This window comes from Rhamphochromis longiceps, linkage group LG19, assembly GCF_057381845.1.
Source record: "Rhamphochromis longiceps isolate RC_006_pf linkage group LG19, R_longiceps_female_GT1.1, whole genome shotgun sequence".
Taxonomy (NCBI): domain Eukaryota; kingdom Metazoa; phylum Chordata; class Actinopteri; order Cichliformes; family Cichlidae; genus Rhamphochromis; species Rhamphochromis longiceps.
In genome coordinates this window covers 4,313,471-4,332,366 of record NC_140575.1, presented here as the reverse complement: position 1 = coordinate 4,332,366, position 18,896 = coordinate 4,313,471, and the positions used below count along the sequence as shown (strand labels likewise).

The 18,896-nt window shown below is 41.4% G+C and overlaps 2 protein-coding genes across 2 annotated transcripts; one reads left to right on the top strand and one right to left on the bottom strand.

Annotated features, from left to right (window-relative positions):
- The first annotated feature begins 9,917 nt into the window (after positions 1-9,917).
- LOC146646050 (uncharacterized) lies at positions 9,918-13,056 on the top strand. The gene is made up of 3 exons (XM_085392392.1): positions 9,918-10,076; positions 10,527-10,602; positions 10,726-13,056. Exons 2-3 carry the CDS (start codon positions 10,528-10,530, stop codon positions 12,580-12,582), a joined length of 1,932 nt encoding a protein of 643 aa, XP_085248518.1. The 5' UTR covers positions 9,918-10,076; position 10,527; the 3' UTR covers positions 12,583-13,056.
- Positions 13,057-13,848: 792 nt separating this feature from the next.
- On the bottom strand, positions 13,849-16,136 carry LOC146646049 (uncharacterized). The gene is made up of 2 exons (XM_085392408.1): positions 15,264-16,136; positions 13,849-14,756 (listed from the first exon to the last, which is right to left on the bottom strand). Exons 1-2 carry the CDS (start codon positions 16,080-16,082, stop codon positions 14,421-14,423), a joined length of 1,155 nt encoding a protein of 384 aa, XP_085248534.1. The 5' UTR covers positions 16,083-16,136; the 3' UTR covers positions 13,849-14,420.
- Between the last annotated feature and the right edge of the window lie 2,760 nt (positions 16,137-18,896).

The following is an 18,896-nucleotide window of genomic DNA, read 5'->3' as shown; positions in this document are numbered from 1 at the left end:
ACGACTCAGAAACACATGTCTATGGCTTCATCTTAAAGAATTCAATATCCTCGTGCTGGGCAAACAGGTTTTGCAGCCGTTTGAGCTAAGATTTTAAAATTATTCACATAATGAAAACCTATACTTTGTTTCAGGCGAGTTTCCCATTCAAATGCATGTAACAGTGAGAAACACACTGTCTTGGCGAAAGAAAGCATTTTCGTACCACTTCATATAAATCGCTGTAACTTTTGATAGAAGACTCAGAAACACATGATCATGGCTTTATCTTATAGAACTCAATATCCCCGTGCTGGGCAAACAGGTCTTTGCAGCCGTTTGAGCTAAGATTTTAAAATTATTCACATAATGAAAACCTATACTTTGTCTCGGGCGAGTTTCCCATTCAAATGCATGTAACAGTGAGAAACGCATTGTCTTGGCGACAGAAAGCGTTTTTGAACAACTTCATATAAATCGGTGCAACTTTTGATAGAAGACTCAGACAAACATGTTTATGGCTTTATCTTATAGAACTCAATATCCCCGTGCTGGGCAAACAGGTCTTTGCAGCCGTTTGAGCTAAGATTTTAAAATTATTCACATAATGAAAACCTATACTTTGTCTCGGGCGAGTTTCCCATTCAAATGCATGTAACAGTGAGAAACACATTGTCTTGGCGAAATAAAGCGTTTTTGCACAACTTTATATAAATCGGTGCAACTTTTGATAGAAGACTCAGAAACACATGTCTATGGCTTCATCTTAAAGAATTCAATATCCTCGTGCTGGGCAAACAGGTTTTGCAGCCGTTTGAGCTAAGATTTTAAAATTATTCACATAATGAAAACCTATACTTTGTTTCAGGCGAGTTTCCCATTCAAATGCATGTAACAGTGAGAAACACACTGTCTTGGCGAAAGAAAGCATTTTCGTACAACTTCATATAAATCGCTGTAACTTTTGATAGAAGACTCAGAAACACATGATCATGGCTTTATCTTATAGAACTCAATATCCCCGTGCTGGGCAAACAGGTCTTTGCAGCCGTTTGAGCTAAGATTTTAAAATTATTCACATAATGAAAACCTATACTTTGTCTCGGGCGAGTTTCCCATTCAAATGCATGTAACAGTGAGAAACACATTGTCTTGGCGAAATAAAGCGTTTTTGCACAACTTTATATAAATCGGTGCAACTTTTGATAGACGACTCAGAAACACATGTCTATGGCTTCATCTTAAAGAATTCAATATCCTCGTGCTGGGCAAACAGGTTTTGCAGCCGTTTGAGCTAAGATTTTAAAATTATTCACATAATGAAAACCTATACTTTGTTTCAGGCGAGTTTCCCATTCAAATGCATGTAACAGTGAGAAACACACTGTCTTGGCGAAAGAAAGCATTTTCGTACCACTTCATATAAATCGCTGTAACTTTTGATAGAAGACTCAGAAACACATGATCATGGCTTTATCTTATAGAACTCAATATCCCCGTGCTGGGCAAACAGGTCTTTGCAGCCGTTTGAGCTAAGATTTTAAAATTATTCACATAATGAAAACCTATACTTTGTCTCGGGCGAGTTTCCCATTCAAATGCATGTAACAGTGAGAAACGCATTGTCTTGGCGACAGAAAGCGTTTTTGAACAACTTCATATAAATCGGTGCAACTTTTGATAGAAGACTCAGACAAACATGTTTATGGCTTTATCTTATAGAACTCAATATCCCCGTGCTGGGCAAACAGGTCTTTGCAGCCGTTTGAGCTAAGATTTTAAAATTATTCACATAATGAAAACCTATACTTTGTCTCGGGCGAGTTTCCCATTCAAATGCATGTAACAGTGAGAAACGCATTGTCTTGACGAAATAAAGCGTTTTTGAACAACTTCATATAAATCGCTGTAACTTTTGATAGAAGACTCAGACAAACATGTTTATGGCTTTATCTTATAGAACTCAATATCCCCGTGCTGGGCAAACAGGTCTTTGCAGCCGTTTGAGCTAAGATTATAAAATTATTCACATAATGAAAACTGAACTGGACATGTGTGTGCTTAATAGACTGGCAAATTACAGCAGGATTTTCCTATCCTCGGTCAGAAGGCACAGGTGACTTATATGATGAAAGAGAGGGTCCACAGCAATGATAATTAGGGTTCTTTTAATCCAAACATCTCCAGAAGTGAATTCGTGTGAGTATATGTATATGTGTGTGTGGTTCTGTAAAATAACAGAAATTACAATTAGCAAACAATTAAAGTCAACCAAACTGGTCTAAATAATACAGAAAGGGTTGAACAGAAATGACTAAACACCACCCCCTGGTGGACACAAATGGGCTGCTGCACAGGGATAGACTCCATCTTTACTTTGGGCAGCTCAGTTCACAAGGGTAGCGCCATTTTGGTCAAATCAGCGTGAATATACAGTGTCTCGTGGCTACACGAACAGCTGGAAAACTCTACTAAGCATCACCCAATGTACATAGCTAAGTATATGATAAGTTACAACCATAGAACAAACAAATACAAGGCACTTACTTATCATTCACGCACACGCACTACACATGTTCAGTACAACAGCCCAGCTCCACCAGCGCTATCAAGGTGGACCAGCGCAAATACAAACAAGGGATGGGAGGAATGTACCATCTTAGCAGTGGTTAGAGGGGGTCCGTGGAACAGTCTATATACACAAATCACAGGGGTTTTCTACAGCCGCCCCCTAATGTGTATAGCACATTAGTAAACATCAAAAACCCATGTGAATATAACTAAGGACGTTCAGCTGACAGTTCAGGTAACGTGATACGTTTTGACACAGGCCGTTGGTATTTATGTTCCCCAATAGCGACTTCAGCTACTTGCACCTGTCCATCCGGGCTGGGAAATACCTGTGTTACCCGTCCTACGGACCAGGAAGCCCGTGGGAGCTGATAGTCCACCACCATGACAGTCTGTCCCACTTTCAAAGGTGGAGTAGTCTGGTTCCACTTCTGGCGAGGCTGCAGTCCAGGCAGGTAGCGCTGAATGAACTGAGTCCAGAACCGGTCCGCTATGACTTGGCTGTGACGCCATTTTCGCCTTCCAAGTTCTTCTCTGGTGCCATATACTGCCTGGGGAAGGGAAGCATCGCGCCGCCCCATGAGCAACATATTTGGCGTGATCGGGTCAACATCTGCAATATCCGAGGAAACGTATCCCAGTGGCTTGGAATTAAGTATGCCCTCTACTTCAATAAGAACAGTAAGCAACAAATCCTCTGGCACCGCTTGACCTTTGAGGGCAACTTGAAGTGCAGATTTGACTGAACGGATCTCCCGTTCCCAGGCTCCCCCAAAATGTGGAGCATGCGGAGGGTTGAAGTGGAAAGTGATGCTCTGTTCACTGAGCTTCTCCTGCAGTCGTGGCTCCATCACTTTGAATGCCTCCTGCAGCTCTCTGTCTCCTCCTCTGAAATTGGTGCCCTGATCACTCAGTATTTCAAAGGGTTTTCCTCTTCGAGCAATAAATCTGCGCAGAGCCATGAGAAAGGAGTCAGTGTCCATACCAGTGAGAAGGTCGAGGTGAATGCAGCGGGTCGTAAGGCATTTAAATATAATGCCCCACCGTTTTTCTTGTCTCCTGCCTATCTTTATAGTGAAAGGGCCAAAACAGTCAATTCCTGTGGACCAGAATGGCGGCTGATTTAATCGCAAGCGGGTAGCAGGGAGATCAGACATCTTCGGTGAAACAGGCTTGGCTCTCCACTTCTTACACTCCAAACAGCGATACTGATGCTTCCTTATGGCCTGTCTGCCTCTTAAAATCCAATACCTGCGTCTCAATTCGGCAAAGACACGTTCTGGGCCAGGATGCAGGAGACGTGTATCATAGTCTTTGATGATGAGCTGAGTAGTAGGATGGTCTGGTGACAACACGATAGGATGCAGAGTATCAACATCCATCTGCTCTGCTCGCCGGAGGCGTCCACCTACTCGTATGAGGCCAAGCTGACTGTCATATTCGGGAGAAAGGTTGCTCAGTCTGCTGTCTTTGTACACCTCTTTCCCAGATTTAAGGGTGTGTACTTCAACAGGGAAGCTTTCTTGTTGCGCCTGTTTGAGAATTTGAACTTCTGTCTCTAGTCGTTGTGCTGCTGACATAGGGAGGCCAGCCGCCCCGTGAGAAGACAGGTGGGTGGCCTGCACCAAATCAGCCCAGGTGTTGTATGCAGGATCAGACTGTGCCAAATCTGTAGTGACACAGGCACAGAAAGCTGATTTCTTTAACTCAGTATTATCTTCAGTGTCTGTACTCACAGTAGGTCGTGCTGGCCACTGCTCAGATGCTTGTCTCAGGAAGGGGGGCCCATCCATCCACTGGCTAGGTTTTGACAGCTCACGTAATGGTTTTCCCCGGGTGATGTCATCTGCTGGGTTCAAAGCCGAGGGGACATACCTCCAGCTGGCGGCCTCAGTCAGCTCCTGTATTTCGGCAATACGAGTACCTACAAACACTTTATAGTGACAGGACTCGGACTGGATCCAGTTCAACACAGTGGTAGAATCGGTCCATAAAGTAGTCTCACTAATGGGCAGAGTAAGCTCACTGAGGAGGAGTCTAGACAGTTGTGCCCCAGCCAGTACAGCACACAGCTCTAAACGGGGAATTGACAGTTTCTTGCGGGGAGCTACACGTGATCTGGCCATGATAAAGGCAGTGTGGACCTCATGTTCTGCCGATTTAAATCTCAAATATGTCACTGCTCCGTAAGCACTCTCTGACGCATCACAGAATACATGCAGCTGGAAAGTTCCCTCTTGGGTTGCTGGGGCTATGTAGCATCTAGGCAGACAGATTTCTTGTAGATACTGTAACTCACTCACCCACTCTTGCCACCGCTGGAGTAACTCGCCCTCGATGGGATCATCCCAGTTCCTGTCATTCTGCCACAGACGTTGAACAATAACCTTTGCCCGGGTCGTGAAGGGGATGATGAAGCCCAGTGGGTCGTATTGAGAGGCGAGGATGCTGTAGATATTTCTCATGGTTGACTCCTGAGGAACCACTGGCCGACATCTGTAGGCAATCTGGTCTGTGGAGCAGTGCCATGCCAAGCCTAAAGTTGGTTCTTGGGGATCTGGTTGGTGTTCAGTCAACCACAGCTCGCAGGTAGGGGACTTTGCTTCAGAGGGGAGATGAGCAATGGCCTCTGGGTAGTTACTTGCCCACTGTCGGATTTCGAAACCACCAGTAGATAGCAACTCTCTGATGTTATCGACAAGTGGTCGTGCCTGCAAAGCAAAGGGCAGAGATTGCAAACAGTTATCGACATAAAATGAGCGCAGCACTGAGTCTAGTACTTGCCATCTTTATGATCCTGCACATGGCGCTGAAGGGCATACGTGGCACAACAGGGGCTGCATGTGGTTCCAAAGGGCAGGACACACCACTCATAAATGTCCAGGCTCCGATCTCTTTCCATATCTCTCCACACGAATCTCAGCAGGGGCCGGTCATGCGGAAGAAGCCGCACCTGATGGAACATACCTCGTATGTCCCCACTCACAGCAACAGGGTGCTCCCTAAATCTCAACAGGACACCTATTAAGGATGGACCGAGAGTTGGACCTGGTAGCAGCTGATCGTTAAGACAGTCTTGCCTGTATTGGAAGGAACAGTTGAAAACTATCCTAGGCTTATTGTTATGATGCACAATATGATGGGGAATGAACCAGGATTCATCTGTGAGGTTTGCCTCTTCAGGAGTGAGTTTTCTTACATAACCTGCTTGTTCCAGTTTGTGTATTTCTGCATTGTACACAGCCGCTAGATCAGGATCTTTAATCAGGCGCTTCTCTGTGGACCGAAGGAGAGCCATCACTGCGTCATGGTCAGTTCGTAGTTTAGTGGAGTCTCTGCGGCGGAGCAGAGGAGTAGCATAACGAGCTACTCCATCCACCTGTACACGTTCTGTGGTTTTCTGCAGTAACTCCAGTGCCTCTTTGTCTTGTTTAGAGCGAGTTACCTCTTTCTCTGATCGAAAGGGGAGCACATCTAACTGCCACAGCTTCTCAACGTTCTGTCTTAACGCTTGAGAAGGAGATGGTAACAGGGATGTGTGCAGACATGAAGCTTCAGTAGGTAGATGTAGAAAGGTAGCTGGTCCCTGGATGGCCCAACCGAGGTTAGTGTTGACAGCAACAGGGCTGCCTAGTGGACCGACTTTGACAGGTGACAGAGGGGTGATGAGCTGGACATTATCTGAGCCTATAAGAAGCATAGGCTGCACATCCTTAAATGCTTTGATGGGAACGTCGGCCAGATGTGGATATCTCTGACGGAGTATGTCCACTGGGCAGGATTGTTTTGCCAGATTAAGTTCTTTAGCAGTGAAGACACGTCTGATGTGATGTTTGATTTGGGGAGAGCTGGGTGCACTCAGTTCAAAAGAAACCGATGCGCCTTGTAACTGTGACACCTCCTGCCTGATGGTTCGTAGTTTGAGGGACTCCTCTGTGATATTTAATTGCAGGTAATGAACCGCTGCAGATAAAACAATAGTCCGCTCTGATCCATCGTCAAGAATGGCATAGGTGGACAGAGATCGCCCATTGTTGTGGAGGGTAACTGGGACCACTTTAAGCATGACTCTGCCTGAATGAGTGACTTGGTCCAAATACACCATGCTGGAGGCTGTACTCAATGTCAGGATACTCTTGTTTGGGCGAGAGGCAGCTTCATGAAGGATCTGCAGGTGTTGTTCTCCACAGGTGGCACAAGGTTTCTTCAGATTGCAACTGTCAGGCTGGTGACTCCAACCACATCTCCAGCATCTCTTATTGTCATTAATCCATGTAATAATCTGTGTAGTACTCAGCTTACTGAAGTCAGAACAGGAACTCAAGTAATGTTCTGTACTGCTACAGAAGGGGCAGTAGGGCTTAAATTTCTCTCTTTTCTTCCCTTTCATAGGTTCTTTACTGTCAGTAGGGGCTGAAGTGGTATTAGCCGTCGGTGTTGTAGGCTTGTCAGTGCCATAGTAGACTGATGAGGATGTCTTTAATGGTCGTGATGACTTGTCTCTACGATCTGAGCGGGGTTTATCAGATATGTAGCTTTCTGTAGCCCTTCGTGATATCTGTATGGCCTGTGACTTCCTCTCCAACCACTGTGCAAAGTCAGGGAGAGTATAGGTGTTAGCTGAGTCACTCCGCAAGATGCCCTTTGCAAGACAATATTCAGCAAAACTGTCTTGATAGGAGAAGGGGAGTTTACTCAAAAGCCTGTCCACATGGGAACCACACTCTAGTTCGCTCTTAGCAGCTCCTTCCATGGAGTTTAGTAGTCCCACCAAACTACTAACTGATAGAGCAAAGTCTTCAAACCCCTGTGCATCTCCAGCTTTCACTGTGGGAGCTCTCAAAATGTTGTTAATTTCACCTTGGACTAATTGGCGTGGTTGTCCATAGCGCTGCTGTAGAGCCTGCATTGCTTTACTGAAGGGCATAGTGTCATGCACATACCTCTTTGCAAGCTGAAACGCAGGAGGAAACTTTAGATGATCCAGAAGTACTTGGAATTTGTAATCCTCAGACAGGTGTGGGTGTGGTCCCAAAACTCCATCCAGACCTTTCTTCAGTAGCAGGAAATCACTCTCTTTTCCTGTGGTGAAGCGGATCAGGTTGGGTTTTGGGATGCCATAAGAAGAGGAAATAGCCATCTCCATCAAGTTCGGTCTCTGAGAGGAAAGCAGAGATGAGGAGTGTTGTGGGATGCTCTGAATTACATCATGCTGTGAACTGACAGGTGCAGCTGGAGCAGGATGCCGATAGGTATACTGTGAGCTAACAGCAGGTGGCAGCACTGGTGTAATGTATGGCTGACTGAGAGGTGGGCCTGAAGTCCAAAGCGGATAGCCTGGAGAGGGCATGCCAGGCGGCAGCGTGACAGGGTACTGCATAATGCCAGGGATACTAAACTGAGCAGCACTGTGTGGCACAGACCACTGTGGGGTTGATGACTGCCAGTTCAGGTCTCTTTGCTGATACCAGGGAGGATGTGGCTGTTCTGTTGCTGTAAATGCAGACCGGGGTACCACTGGTGTTGGCTGAGCAGCTGATGGCATAGAAGAGTGGACGTATGGAGGGGACTGAGGAATAGGTCGGTTAACAGGGAGAGTAGGAGCTGTTGACTGTAATATTTGAGGGTTATCAACATGATGAGCTGTGGAAGGGGAGGTCTGCTGTACAGTATGAAACTGAGGGCTAGGTATTACTGGAGATATGGGAGGGATGTTTTCTAGTCCGCCCATAGGAGGAGCTTGTGTAGGATTATTATCCACAGTTAGTAAAGGCATACTATGGCTCCGGACCTGGGTTTGTAACTGTACTTGGGGGGTTCTTTGGCCAAAGTTCAAAGACACTTGTATAGCGCTCTGTATCTCCCTCATCTGCTCCTGTACCTGGGTAACACACTGCTCCATCCTCCTTATTCTCTCCATCTCTGGTGAGCCATCGATGCCAGCGATTTGGTGTATTGGAGTAGCTGCGTTAGTGTTCGGTGGAACTGGGTTAGTCGGCTGTGGGAGATAGGTCCAGATGAAGTCATCCAGATATCTTGGAGCCCTATGTGGTCTCCTTTGCCGGGCACCTTGTTGTTCTTCATCATATCGGGATGTCGCCATGTTAGGAAATGCTGTAATTAATCCGGCTCGAAGGACCACTTGAACTGGACATGTGTGTGCTTAATAGACTGGCAAATTACAGCAGGATTTTCCTATCCTCGGTCAGAAGGCACAGGTGACTTATATGATGAAAGAGAGGGTCCACAGCAATGATAATTAGGGTTCTTTTAATCCAAACATCTCCAGAAGTGAATTCGTGTGAGTATATGTATATGTGTGTGTGGTTCTGTAAAATAACAGAAATTACAATTAGCAAACAATTAAAGTCAACCAAACTGGTCTAAATAATACAGAAAGGGTTGAACAGAAATGACTAAACACCACCCCCTGGTGGACACAAATGGGCTGCTGCACAGGGATAGACTCCATCTTTACTTTGGGCAGCTCAGTTCACAAGGGTAGCGCCATTTTGGTCAAATCAGCGTGAATATACAGTGTCTCGTGGCTACACGAACAGCTGGAAAACTCTACTAAGCATCACCCAATGTACATAGCTAAGTATATGATAAGTTACAACCATAGAACAAACAAATACAAGGCACTTACTTATCATTCACGCACACGCACTACACATGTTCAGTACAACAGCCCAGCTCCACCAGCGCTATCAAGGTGGACCAGCTCAAACACAAACAAGGGATGGGAGGAATGTACCATCTTAGCAGTGGTTAGAGGGGGTCCGTGGAACAGTCTATATACACAAATCACAGGGGTTTTCTACAAAAACCTATACTTTGTCTCCGGCGAGTTTCCCATTCAAATGCATGTAACAGTGAGAAACGCATTGTCTTGGCGACAGAAAGCGTTTTTGAACAACTTCATATAAATCGCTGTAACTTTTGATAGAAGACTCAGACAAACATGTTTATGGCTTTATCTTATAGAACTCAATATCCCCGTGCTGGGCAAACAGGTTTTGCAGCCGATTGAGCTAAGATTTTAAAATTATTCACATAATGAAAACCTATACTTTGTCTCGGGCGAGTTTCCCATTCAAATGCATGTAACAGTGAGAAACACATTGTCTTGGCGAAAGAAAGCGTTTTTGCACAACTTTATATAAATCGGTGCAACTTTTGATAGACGACTCAGAAACATATGGAAGCCCGTTTCCGCCACTAAAAAAAAAAAAAAAAAGATCCATAACTCGAAATTTCGAGTTATTTTCTCAAAATTCGGACTTATTAACTCGAAATTTCGAGTTATTAACTCGAAATTTTGAGAAAATAACTCGAAATTTCGAGTTAGCGCTGCCAATAAGAAATCTACGTGGCTGATGTCATTTCCTTGTTACCCGGAAGGATATGGCGCAAAGGGGTGCGCACTCAAAACTGGATCGTGTCGTGAGCTGCTGTATTAACAACAAATGGCGCCAGGTTCTTCAGTTTTGAATGCCTTCCTACAAATGATAACTGGATAAAAGGTATATAAAAACAGTGTGACAGCGATTGTTACATACAAAGTTGAATAGAATGCAACGTCAGGGTTAACCAAAGGTACCTATGAGGTTTCTGTTACACGCTAATGACACCTGTTACGTCTGATGAAACAGACGTTTTGCTGAAAGCATGCGTAATAAGTATACAGCACTGTATAAAACAAAATCACAAATCACCCAAAACAGGGAATATGACTGACAACTATATAAATAAGGAACAAAACCAATAAAACTGTAACCAGACAACTGAGAAAATGTGGGATTGACTGTATTGTGATGCTGATTGTAGTTACAGTGCAAATGGACACTTAAAAATGCAGTTCCCACTTCTCCACCATAGTCAGAGCTCATAATGTAGGTAGGCACAGATACTTTGACGATAATATGGTGGCTTTATTTTAATTTTGTAATTTTAATTTACATCCTTCCTTACAGCATGGGAGACTTGACTGAATTCTTGAAACAAAGAGAAGTCTCTGAGGAAATTATACAGACCTTGGAGAATGAGAAGGTACTTAATTCCAACAAGATACTGGTTGAAATGCAACTTTTCCTCATTGTTCTTAAGTTAAAAATAGAATTGGATTTTCAAGGCTGGTTGTTTCAATAAATTAAATTATTTTTCCATCTTTAGATTGATGCCAGTGTCATAAGTCTAATGACAGATGAGGAGCTGAAGACTTATTTGCCATCATACGGTGATCGTCTAGCAGTATTTGGATTTTGCAGACGGAGGGGCAGCAGCCGCAAGTCAGCGCTTTTTGAACGGCTGAAATCCAAACTGTCCAAAAGAAAATTATCTGAAGAGGATGGCAGTAGCACACGGCAAGAAGAACATTCCCAAACAACCCATAAAAGAAATGCTCTGAAGAGAAATAGAAAAATAGAAATAGGATGGATGCATTATGATGAAGACACTGAGGTTTTCAAGCAGGTTAGAGCTAGACGAGGAGGAGGAACAAGAAAAATAGACATCTGCAAGGATGCCAAGAAAAGGGACATATTACAGGTTGCAACAGGCCTGTTCTTTCCAGATGGAGGAAACATTCAGGGGCCCTTAACAGATTTTGACTGTGATCTGAAGGATTATCAAGAGATGATAGTCGATGATGCATTGACAGTAGGAGAACTTTATCATGTCACAAAACTTAATATCCTCAGGTTCTACCTCACCACAAAGAAAAAACAAAATGACAGCCTTCAGAGCTCCAACCCAGGTTTGCATCCATCTTCAGAAATTGAAGCGAGTCCTCAAAACCAAACCTCTTCTTTTACTGTCACTACAGTCCAAACATCTGCTCCATTTGAAACAATCAGCCATGATGTGACATACATTGAAGACACTCCAAACGATAACCTTCCACAATCTTCCACGCAGTCTCTAAGCGCTAACACTTCTCACAGCAGTGACATTATTTTTGTTGGCCCCTTTTCTGACAGTGAGCCAATAAATTTGGATGACACCCTGATTTTTTCTCCACAACCTGGTCCATCCAGTGAGAGAGTGAGGAGAGTAGTGGTGGTCCACAGAGGGCAGGTAATGTCAGAGCTCATTTCACATTTTAGTGATAAGGACCTTGAAGATGTCGACATCAAAATCCAGGTCTTACTGCCTGATGGAACACCTGAAATGGCCCATGACGATGGGGGAGTTGTGAGAGACTGTCTTTCAGAATTCTGGAAAGAATTCTATGACCAGTGCACCACTGGAAACGTTTACAAAGTGCCCTTCTTAAGGCATGATCTTGGGCAACCGGAGTGGGAGAGTGTGGGCAGAATCATTGCATTTGGATGGGTTAGAGAGAAATATCTGCCTGTGAAAATTGCACCTGCCATTCTGGAACAAGCTGCCTTTGGATATGTAAAGAGTGATATTGTGGAGAATTTCCTTAAGTTCATGCCTGACTCTGAGCGTACAGTGTTAGAGGCGTGGCGATCAGACTTTAGCACCGTGGACCAAGAAGAACTTATAGACATACTTGATAACCACAGCTGCAGAAAGATACCAACAGCCTGCAATGCCACTGAAGTCCTATTGGAGCTTGCACACAAAACACTTGTCCAAGAGCCTGCCTATGTTATTGAACAGTGGGCAAGAACACTCAGCACTGCATGGGAAAGCCTTTGTGATCTATCTTCAGTTTATGAAACCCTCCAACCAACTGTGAGAAAAGTTCTCAAGTGTCTCACTTTCCCTGAAACAATGACGGCTCACCAGAAGCTGATTCAGAAATATCTAACTACATATGTGAAGAATGCTGAGAAGGAACATTTGTGTTTGTTCCTCAGGTTTTGCACAGGTTCAGATTTACATCTGGGAAAGAACATCATCATTGGGTTTAACGAACTGAAAGGTTTCCAGAGACGACTTGTGGCACACACATGTGGGTGTGTACTGGAGCTGTCGATAAATTATGACAGCTATCCTGACTTCAGATCGGAGATGAACAGTGTGTTGGAATCAAATGTGTGGGTTATGGACATTATCTAAAGGTTTGATTCACGGACAATGGCTTAAAAGCCATTGTTGTTTTACAACAGATTATATTTGAGTTGTGAACTAAGACTAAAGTGTTCCCATGTGAATGTCACAGCAAAGGTTTCAGGTGTTTAAAAACTGAGTTCCAAGAAAAAGTATTTGGTGAAATACCACTGTAATGCAATTTGAGGTACTTCTTTGTGTTTCTGTGTTTTCCTATTACAACTGAGGCAATATTTTTCTAAACACTTGTGAAATGCATTTCTGCAGAGGTCTCAGAGTGGCAGTCTGGAGACCATTTATAAGCATTCCCATTTCCTCAGTCAGCATGTGTGCATGTGAACAATGAAAGCAGTTTTTCCACCTTTTATTCATTTTTTCTATTATTTGAATCCAAAATCAACTTTAAAAAATGCATTAGGTTAATTTTAATTTGTCAAATTTTATTAATGTAATGTCAAAAGATGACATGTATTGTAGTGGTTCACCAGAAAATTAGAGAGACCCCTGCAATATGTAGTGTATAGTACATGTAGGAGATATATGCAATATCTCCTACATTTTTTATCATCGTGCACACATTTTACAGTTTACAAGTCAGGTTTTACTTTATCATTGTATTTTATTACAGTTATGTTTGTACAGTTCTGTTTAGCCATCTGGGTTATGGTGACTTTTGCTAAATTGAATGGCCATAAGGCACACCTATATGCTTTTATTTTGGATTTCTGTGAAATCAGCAATTGCTTAGCTGAAGGTTGATTTTTGGTTGGCTTTTCCTGATTTTTGTAATGGAAAAAAACCCCTGTATCATAGCCCCCTTTTTCAAAACTACATAGCCGATGGGGTAGTTATTTAAAAGATATTTTCCTATATTTCTGTTTTCATGTTTGAGCCTAATGTATTTGCTTCATAGTGGTTTTAGACCACACGTTCTTATTCTTTAATTGTAGGATATTGTTATCAGATCTTGCCATATTATCCTCAATCTCTTTTTATTGTCCCATTCTTTTTGTATTTTTAATAATAATTGAACTTTTGCAGAACATATTGCATATTTTTGTTGAGTGTATTATCGTACTTTTTCCAAGTCTTGTGCTTGCAATTATCGTTTTATAAGAATACTTTAAGGTTTTTTGTGTTACTGTAAATACAGTACAGTTATTTTGTTTTAAGACAAGATGATGGCAAAAGATCTGTGTTTTATAATAAAGTGTTCAATGAGACAAATTACATCTTTAATTTTGGTAATTTCTGGGTTTTTATTATTCTGAGGCGCAATCCAAAAAAAAAAAAAGGTCCATAAATCTCACTCAGTTAGGTTATCCATATGCTAAAAAATATATAATTATACTGCCCATAATCAGGAAAACAGTCAGTATATATAAAAAGTCTCAGCAGTGAAAAAAATGACAGTGAAAATTTTTTTTACTGCTACATAACCAGATATTTCAAAACATCAATAATTACTCAAATAAAAAGAAAGATGAAAAAGCATATTTACAAAAAGTTGAAATCATAATTCCAAGGTGACATGCGCTGCATATCCTCCAAATAGCAGGTCTAACAGACATTATGTTTACATATGTTTTAATAATAAGGCTTTTAAAACAAAAAATTGGTTTGTTAATTGAAATAAACCATCCAAAAAAAAAACAACCCTCCAAAAATTAAATACAATTTTTATAGCCTTTTTCAATTGGCCCTGTTCGTGAAATACATTTTCAGGCCCTCAAAACCCATGTATGTGTGCCCCAAAAACGACAACCATCCAAAAATTAATAACTCATAAAAGTTTACAATTTAAATATGAAAATACAGAATTAAAAATGCATAACGATGTCTAACCTTTAAGGCAAAAGCTCCAACTCAGTAAGCATCAACTGCCTTAGCTTTACATACAGATCCACTGTATGAAACACATCATCTGAGAAGTCCAGGTTATGTTCTGACATGAGTTCTACACAGAGATGAAAGACATCCTCTTCACATGGAAAGTCTTTGAACACGCATTCTTCAAGGCAGGCTTCAACTTTGTCCATATTGACATGTTTGAGACAGTCCCTCGCGCCATAAATGTCTGGGAGGGCATACATAAAAGATGGTCGGCCATGAGGACTTCGGGAGTTGTGGACTGGGCGCATTCTGTGGTCATTCCAGGCCAAAGCAACTTCATTTAATTCTTCCTAGATGAAAACAAAATGAACAAAAGAAACATTTTCAGGCATACAATATGAAAATGTTAATGTACAAAAGCACAACTAACTTCTACATTGATTTTCTTAGCTTACACACCATTAATTTAGCTTTGAGCTACATTAATGATATATATCCGTATATATACACACACACACACATACACACACACACACACACACACACACACACACACCATGAACAGACAGATACTTATTTACTTAGTTTTGACCCACCAAAAATGCTAACCGAGTACAGAGAGAGGCCTAAACACATAAATAATCAATGTGTTATAATGTATAATTGTGTTCCTTGATATATATGTGGAATTTTTTTTTTAACAAAACAGTTTAAAAAAAAAAAAAAAAAAAAAGCACTACTTTTCACGTGTACTTTAATATATCTGATGTTTCTATAATATACAAAGGCCGTGTGAGTTGTTACAAATTAAACAGTTACAATACATGTCGTTTACACAATCACCTATGTAAACTCACCTGTATAATGTGAAGAAAACAGAACTGGACCAATGATTTGTCCAAGAAAGAGTCTGAGAAGTGGCCATCCTCTCTTAGTTTGTCAAATAGTTCAATCCAGTACTGGATACACTGGCTTCGTAAGATTAGCCACCATCTTTCAATGCGTTGATTTCCTGTACTTGCTCCAAATATGACGTGCTCTCTTTCTGGTTCATTGTCTGTAAAGTGCAAAAATCGTTGCATGTGAGCCACATGGACGTTTTCTGTTCCTAGATCTAATCTCACTCGATCAGGGCAACCACCTTGTTGAATCACGGCATCCATGAAGTAGCCAGCAATTACTCTCGGGTCATTATTTGTCTTGTAAGCGTCTAGCCATATTATACTCCTTGAAAATCCGTCAATGCATCCACTGATTGCAATCCCAAATGGCTTCAGTTTATCGTAGCCGTCGATATGCCACACATAGTTGGGGCCTCTGCTATGATACACTCGCCTCAGCAGTCGTCTACGTGACCTCAAATCCACACCTTCTCCATCGAATAAACGGAGCAGAAGACGAACGGTTTCTCTGTCAGTAACAATGCCATTCATCCAACACTTCTGGTGCATCCAACGATACCCATGACACTGTCCTGAGGTTGCCAATTGTGCTTGTATAAAGGCTGCTACCTCTCCCACCTCTGTTTTGTTCTTTCTGCGCCAAAGTCGGTTGTTGTGTAAAATCCTTTCAAGTGTACGGAGGCTGATAGTAATGCCATGTGATTCAGCTAATAACGCAAGAATCTCCTCATTTGTGAAGCCACGCTTAAAATACTCAGCAATTTGTGAATTCATGATCCGTATCTATAATTAGCATTTCTGTAGCATTTGTAGCTGAGGGCTTCAGCTTCCGGGTAACACAGAAATGACGTCATTCACATAGATTACTGATTGGCAGAGCTAACTCAAAATTATGAGAAAATAACTCAAAATTTCGAGTTATTTTTCTCATAATTTCGAGTTATTAAGTCGAAATTTCGAGTTGCTAAGTTGAAATTTCGAGAAAATAAGTCGAAATTTCGAGAAAGATAACTCGAAATTTCGAGTTAAGTATCCTTTTTTTTTTTTTTAGTGGCGGAAACGGGCTTCCATAGGAACACATGTCTATGGCTTTATCTTATAGAACTCAATATCCCCGTGCTGGGCAAACAGGTCTTTGCAGCCGTTTGAGCTAAGATTTTAAAATTATTCACATAATGAAAACCTATACTTTGTTTCAGGCGAGTTTCCCATTCAAATGCATGTAACAGTGAGAAACACACTGTCTTGGCGAAAGAAAGCATTTCCGTACAACTTCATATAAATCGCTGTAACTTTTGATAGAAGACTCAGAAACACATGATCATGGCTTTATCTTATAGAACTCAATATCCCCGTGCTGGGCAAACAGGTCTTTGCAGCCGTTTGAGCTAAGATTTTAAAATTATTCACATAATGAAAACCTATACTTTGTCTCGAGCGAGTTTCCCATTCAAATGCATGTAACAGTGAGAAACGCATTGTCTTGGCGACAGAAAGCGTTTTTGAACAACTTCATATAAATCGGTGCAACTTTTGATAGAAGACTCAGACAAACATGTTTATGGCTTTATCTTATAGAACTCAATATCCCCGTGCTGGGCAAACAGGTCTTTGCAGCCGATTGAGCTAAGATTTTAAAATTATTCACATAATGAAAACCTATACTTTGTCTCGGGCGAGTTTCCCATTCAAATGCATGTAACAGTGAGAAACACATTGTCTTGGCGAAAGAAAGCGTTTTTGCACAACTTTATATAAATCGGTGCAACTTTTGATAGACGACTCAGAAACACATGTCTATGGCTTCATCTTAAAGAATTCAATATCCTCGTGCTGGGCAAACAGGTCTTTGCAGCCGATTGAGCTAAGATTTTAAAATTATTCACATAATGAAAACCTATACTTTGTCTCGGGCGAGTTTCCCATTCAAATGCATGTAACAGTGAGAAACACATTGTCTTCGCGAAATAAAGCGTTTTTGCACAACTTTATATAAATCGGTGCAACTTTTGATAGACGACTCAGACACACATGTCTATGGCTTCATCTTAAAGAATTCAATATCCTCGTGCTGGGCAAACAGGTTTTGCAGCCGTTTGAGCTAAGATTTTAAAATTATTCACATAATGAAAACCTATACTTTGTTTCAGGCGAGTTTCCCATTCAAATGCATGTAACAGTGAGAAACACACTGTCTTGGCGAAAGAAAGCATTTTCGTACAACTTCATATAAATCGCTGTAACTTTTGATAGAAGACTCAGAAACACATGTTTATGGCTTTATCTTATAGAACTCAATATCCCCGTGCTGGGCAAACAGGTTTTGCAGCCGTTTGAGCTAAGATTTTAAAATTATTCACATAATGAAAACCTATACTTTGTCTCGGGCGAGTTTCCCATTCAAATGCATGTAACAGTGAGAAACACACTGTCTTGGCGAAAGAAAGCATTTTCGTACAACTTCATATAAATCGCTGTAACTTTTGATAGAAGACTCAGAAACACATGTTTATGGCTTTATCTTATAGAACTCAATATCCCCGTGCTGGGCAAACAGGTTTTGCAGCCGATTGAGCTAAGATTTTAAAATTATTCACATAATGAAAACCTATACTTTGTCTCGGGCGAGTTTCCCATTCAAATGCATGTAACAGTGAGAAACACATTGTCTTGGCGAAATAAAGCGTTTTTGCACAACTTTATATAGGTTTTCATTATGTGAATAATTTTAAAATCTTAGCTCAAACGGCTGCAAAACCTGTTTGCCCAGCACGGGGATATTGAGTTCTATAAGATAAAGCCATAAACATGTGTGTCTGAGTCTTCTATCAAAAGTTACAGCGATTTATATGAAGTTGTACGAAAACGCTTTATTTCGCCAACACAATGCGTTTCTCACTGTTACATGCATTTGAATGGGAAACTCGCCTGAGACAAAGTATAGGTTTTCATTATGTGAATAATTTTAAAATCTTAGCTCAATCGGCTGCAAAGACCTGTTTGCCCAGCACGGGGATATTGAGTTCTATAAGATAAAGCCATAAACATGTTTGTCTGAGTCTTCTATCAAAAGTTACAGCGATTTATATGAAGTTGTACGAAAACGCTTTATTTCGCCAAGACAATGCGTTTCTCACTGTTACATGCATTTGAATGGGAAACTCGCCCGAGACAAAGTATAGGTTTTCATTATGTGAATAATTTTAAAATCTTAGCTCAAACCGCTGCAAAACCTGTTTGCCCAGCACGGGGATATTGAGTTCTATAAGATAAAGCCAAAAACATGTTTGTCTGAGTCTTCTATCAAAAGTTACAGCAATTTATATGAAGTTGTTCAAAAACGCTTTATTTCGCCAAGACAGTGTGTTTCTCACTGTTACATGCATTTGAATGGGGAATTCGCTAGAAACAAAGTATAGGTTTTCATTATGTAAATAACTTGAAAATCTTAGCTCAAACAGCTGCAAAACCTGTTTGCCTAGCACGGGGATATTGAATTGTATAAGACAAAGCCATGAATATGTATATCTGAATCTTCTATCAAAAGTTACAGCTATTTATATGAAGTTGTTCAAAAACGCTTTCTTT

Bases quoted from the DNA above. Each gene is read 5' to 3' on its own strand.
- LOC146646050 (XM_085392392.1), top strand. From the start codon at position 10,528: ATGGGAGACTTGACTGAATTCTTGAAACAAAGAGAAGTCTCTGAGGAA. The intron at 10,603-10,725 runs GTACTTAATTCC...TTCCATCTTTAG, and splicing joins AGACCTTGGAGAATGAGAAG to ATTGATGCCAGTGTCATAAG.
- LOC146646049 (XM_085392408.1), bottom strand. From the start codon at position 16,082: ATGAATTCACAAATTGCTGAGTATTTTAAGCGTGGCTTCACAAATGAG. The intron at 14,757-15,263 runs GTGAGTTTACAT...GTTTTCATCTAG, and splicing joins GTTTTCTTCACATTATACAG to GAAGAATTAAATGAAGTTGC.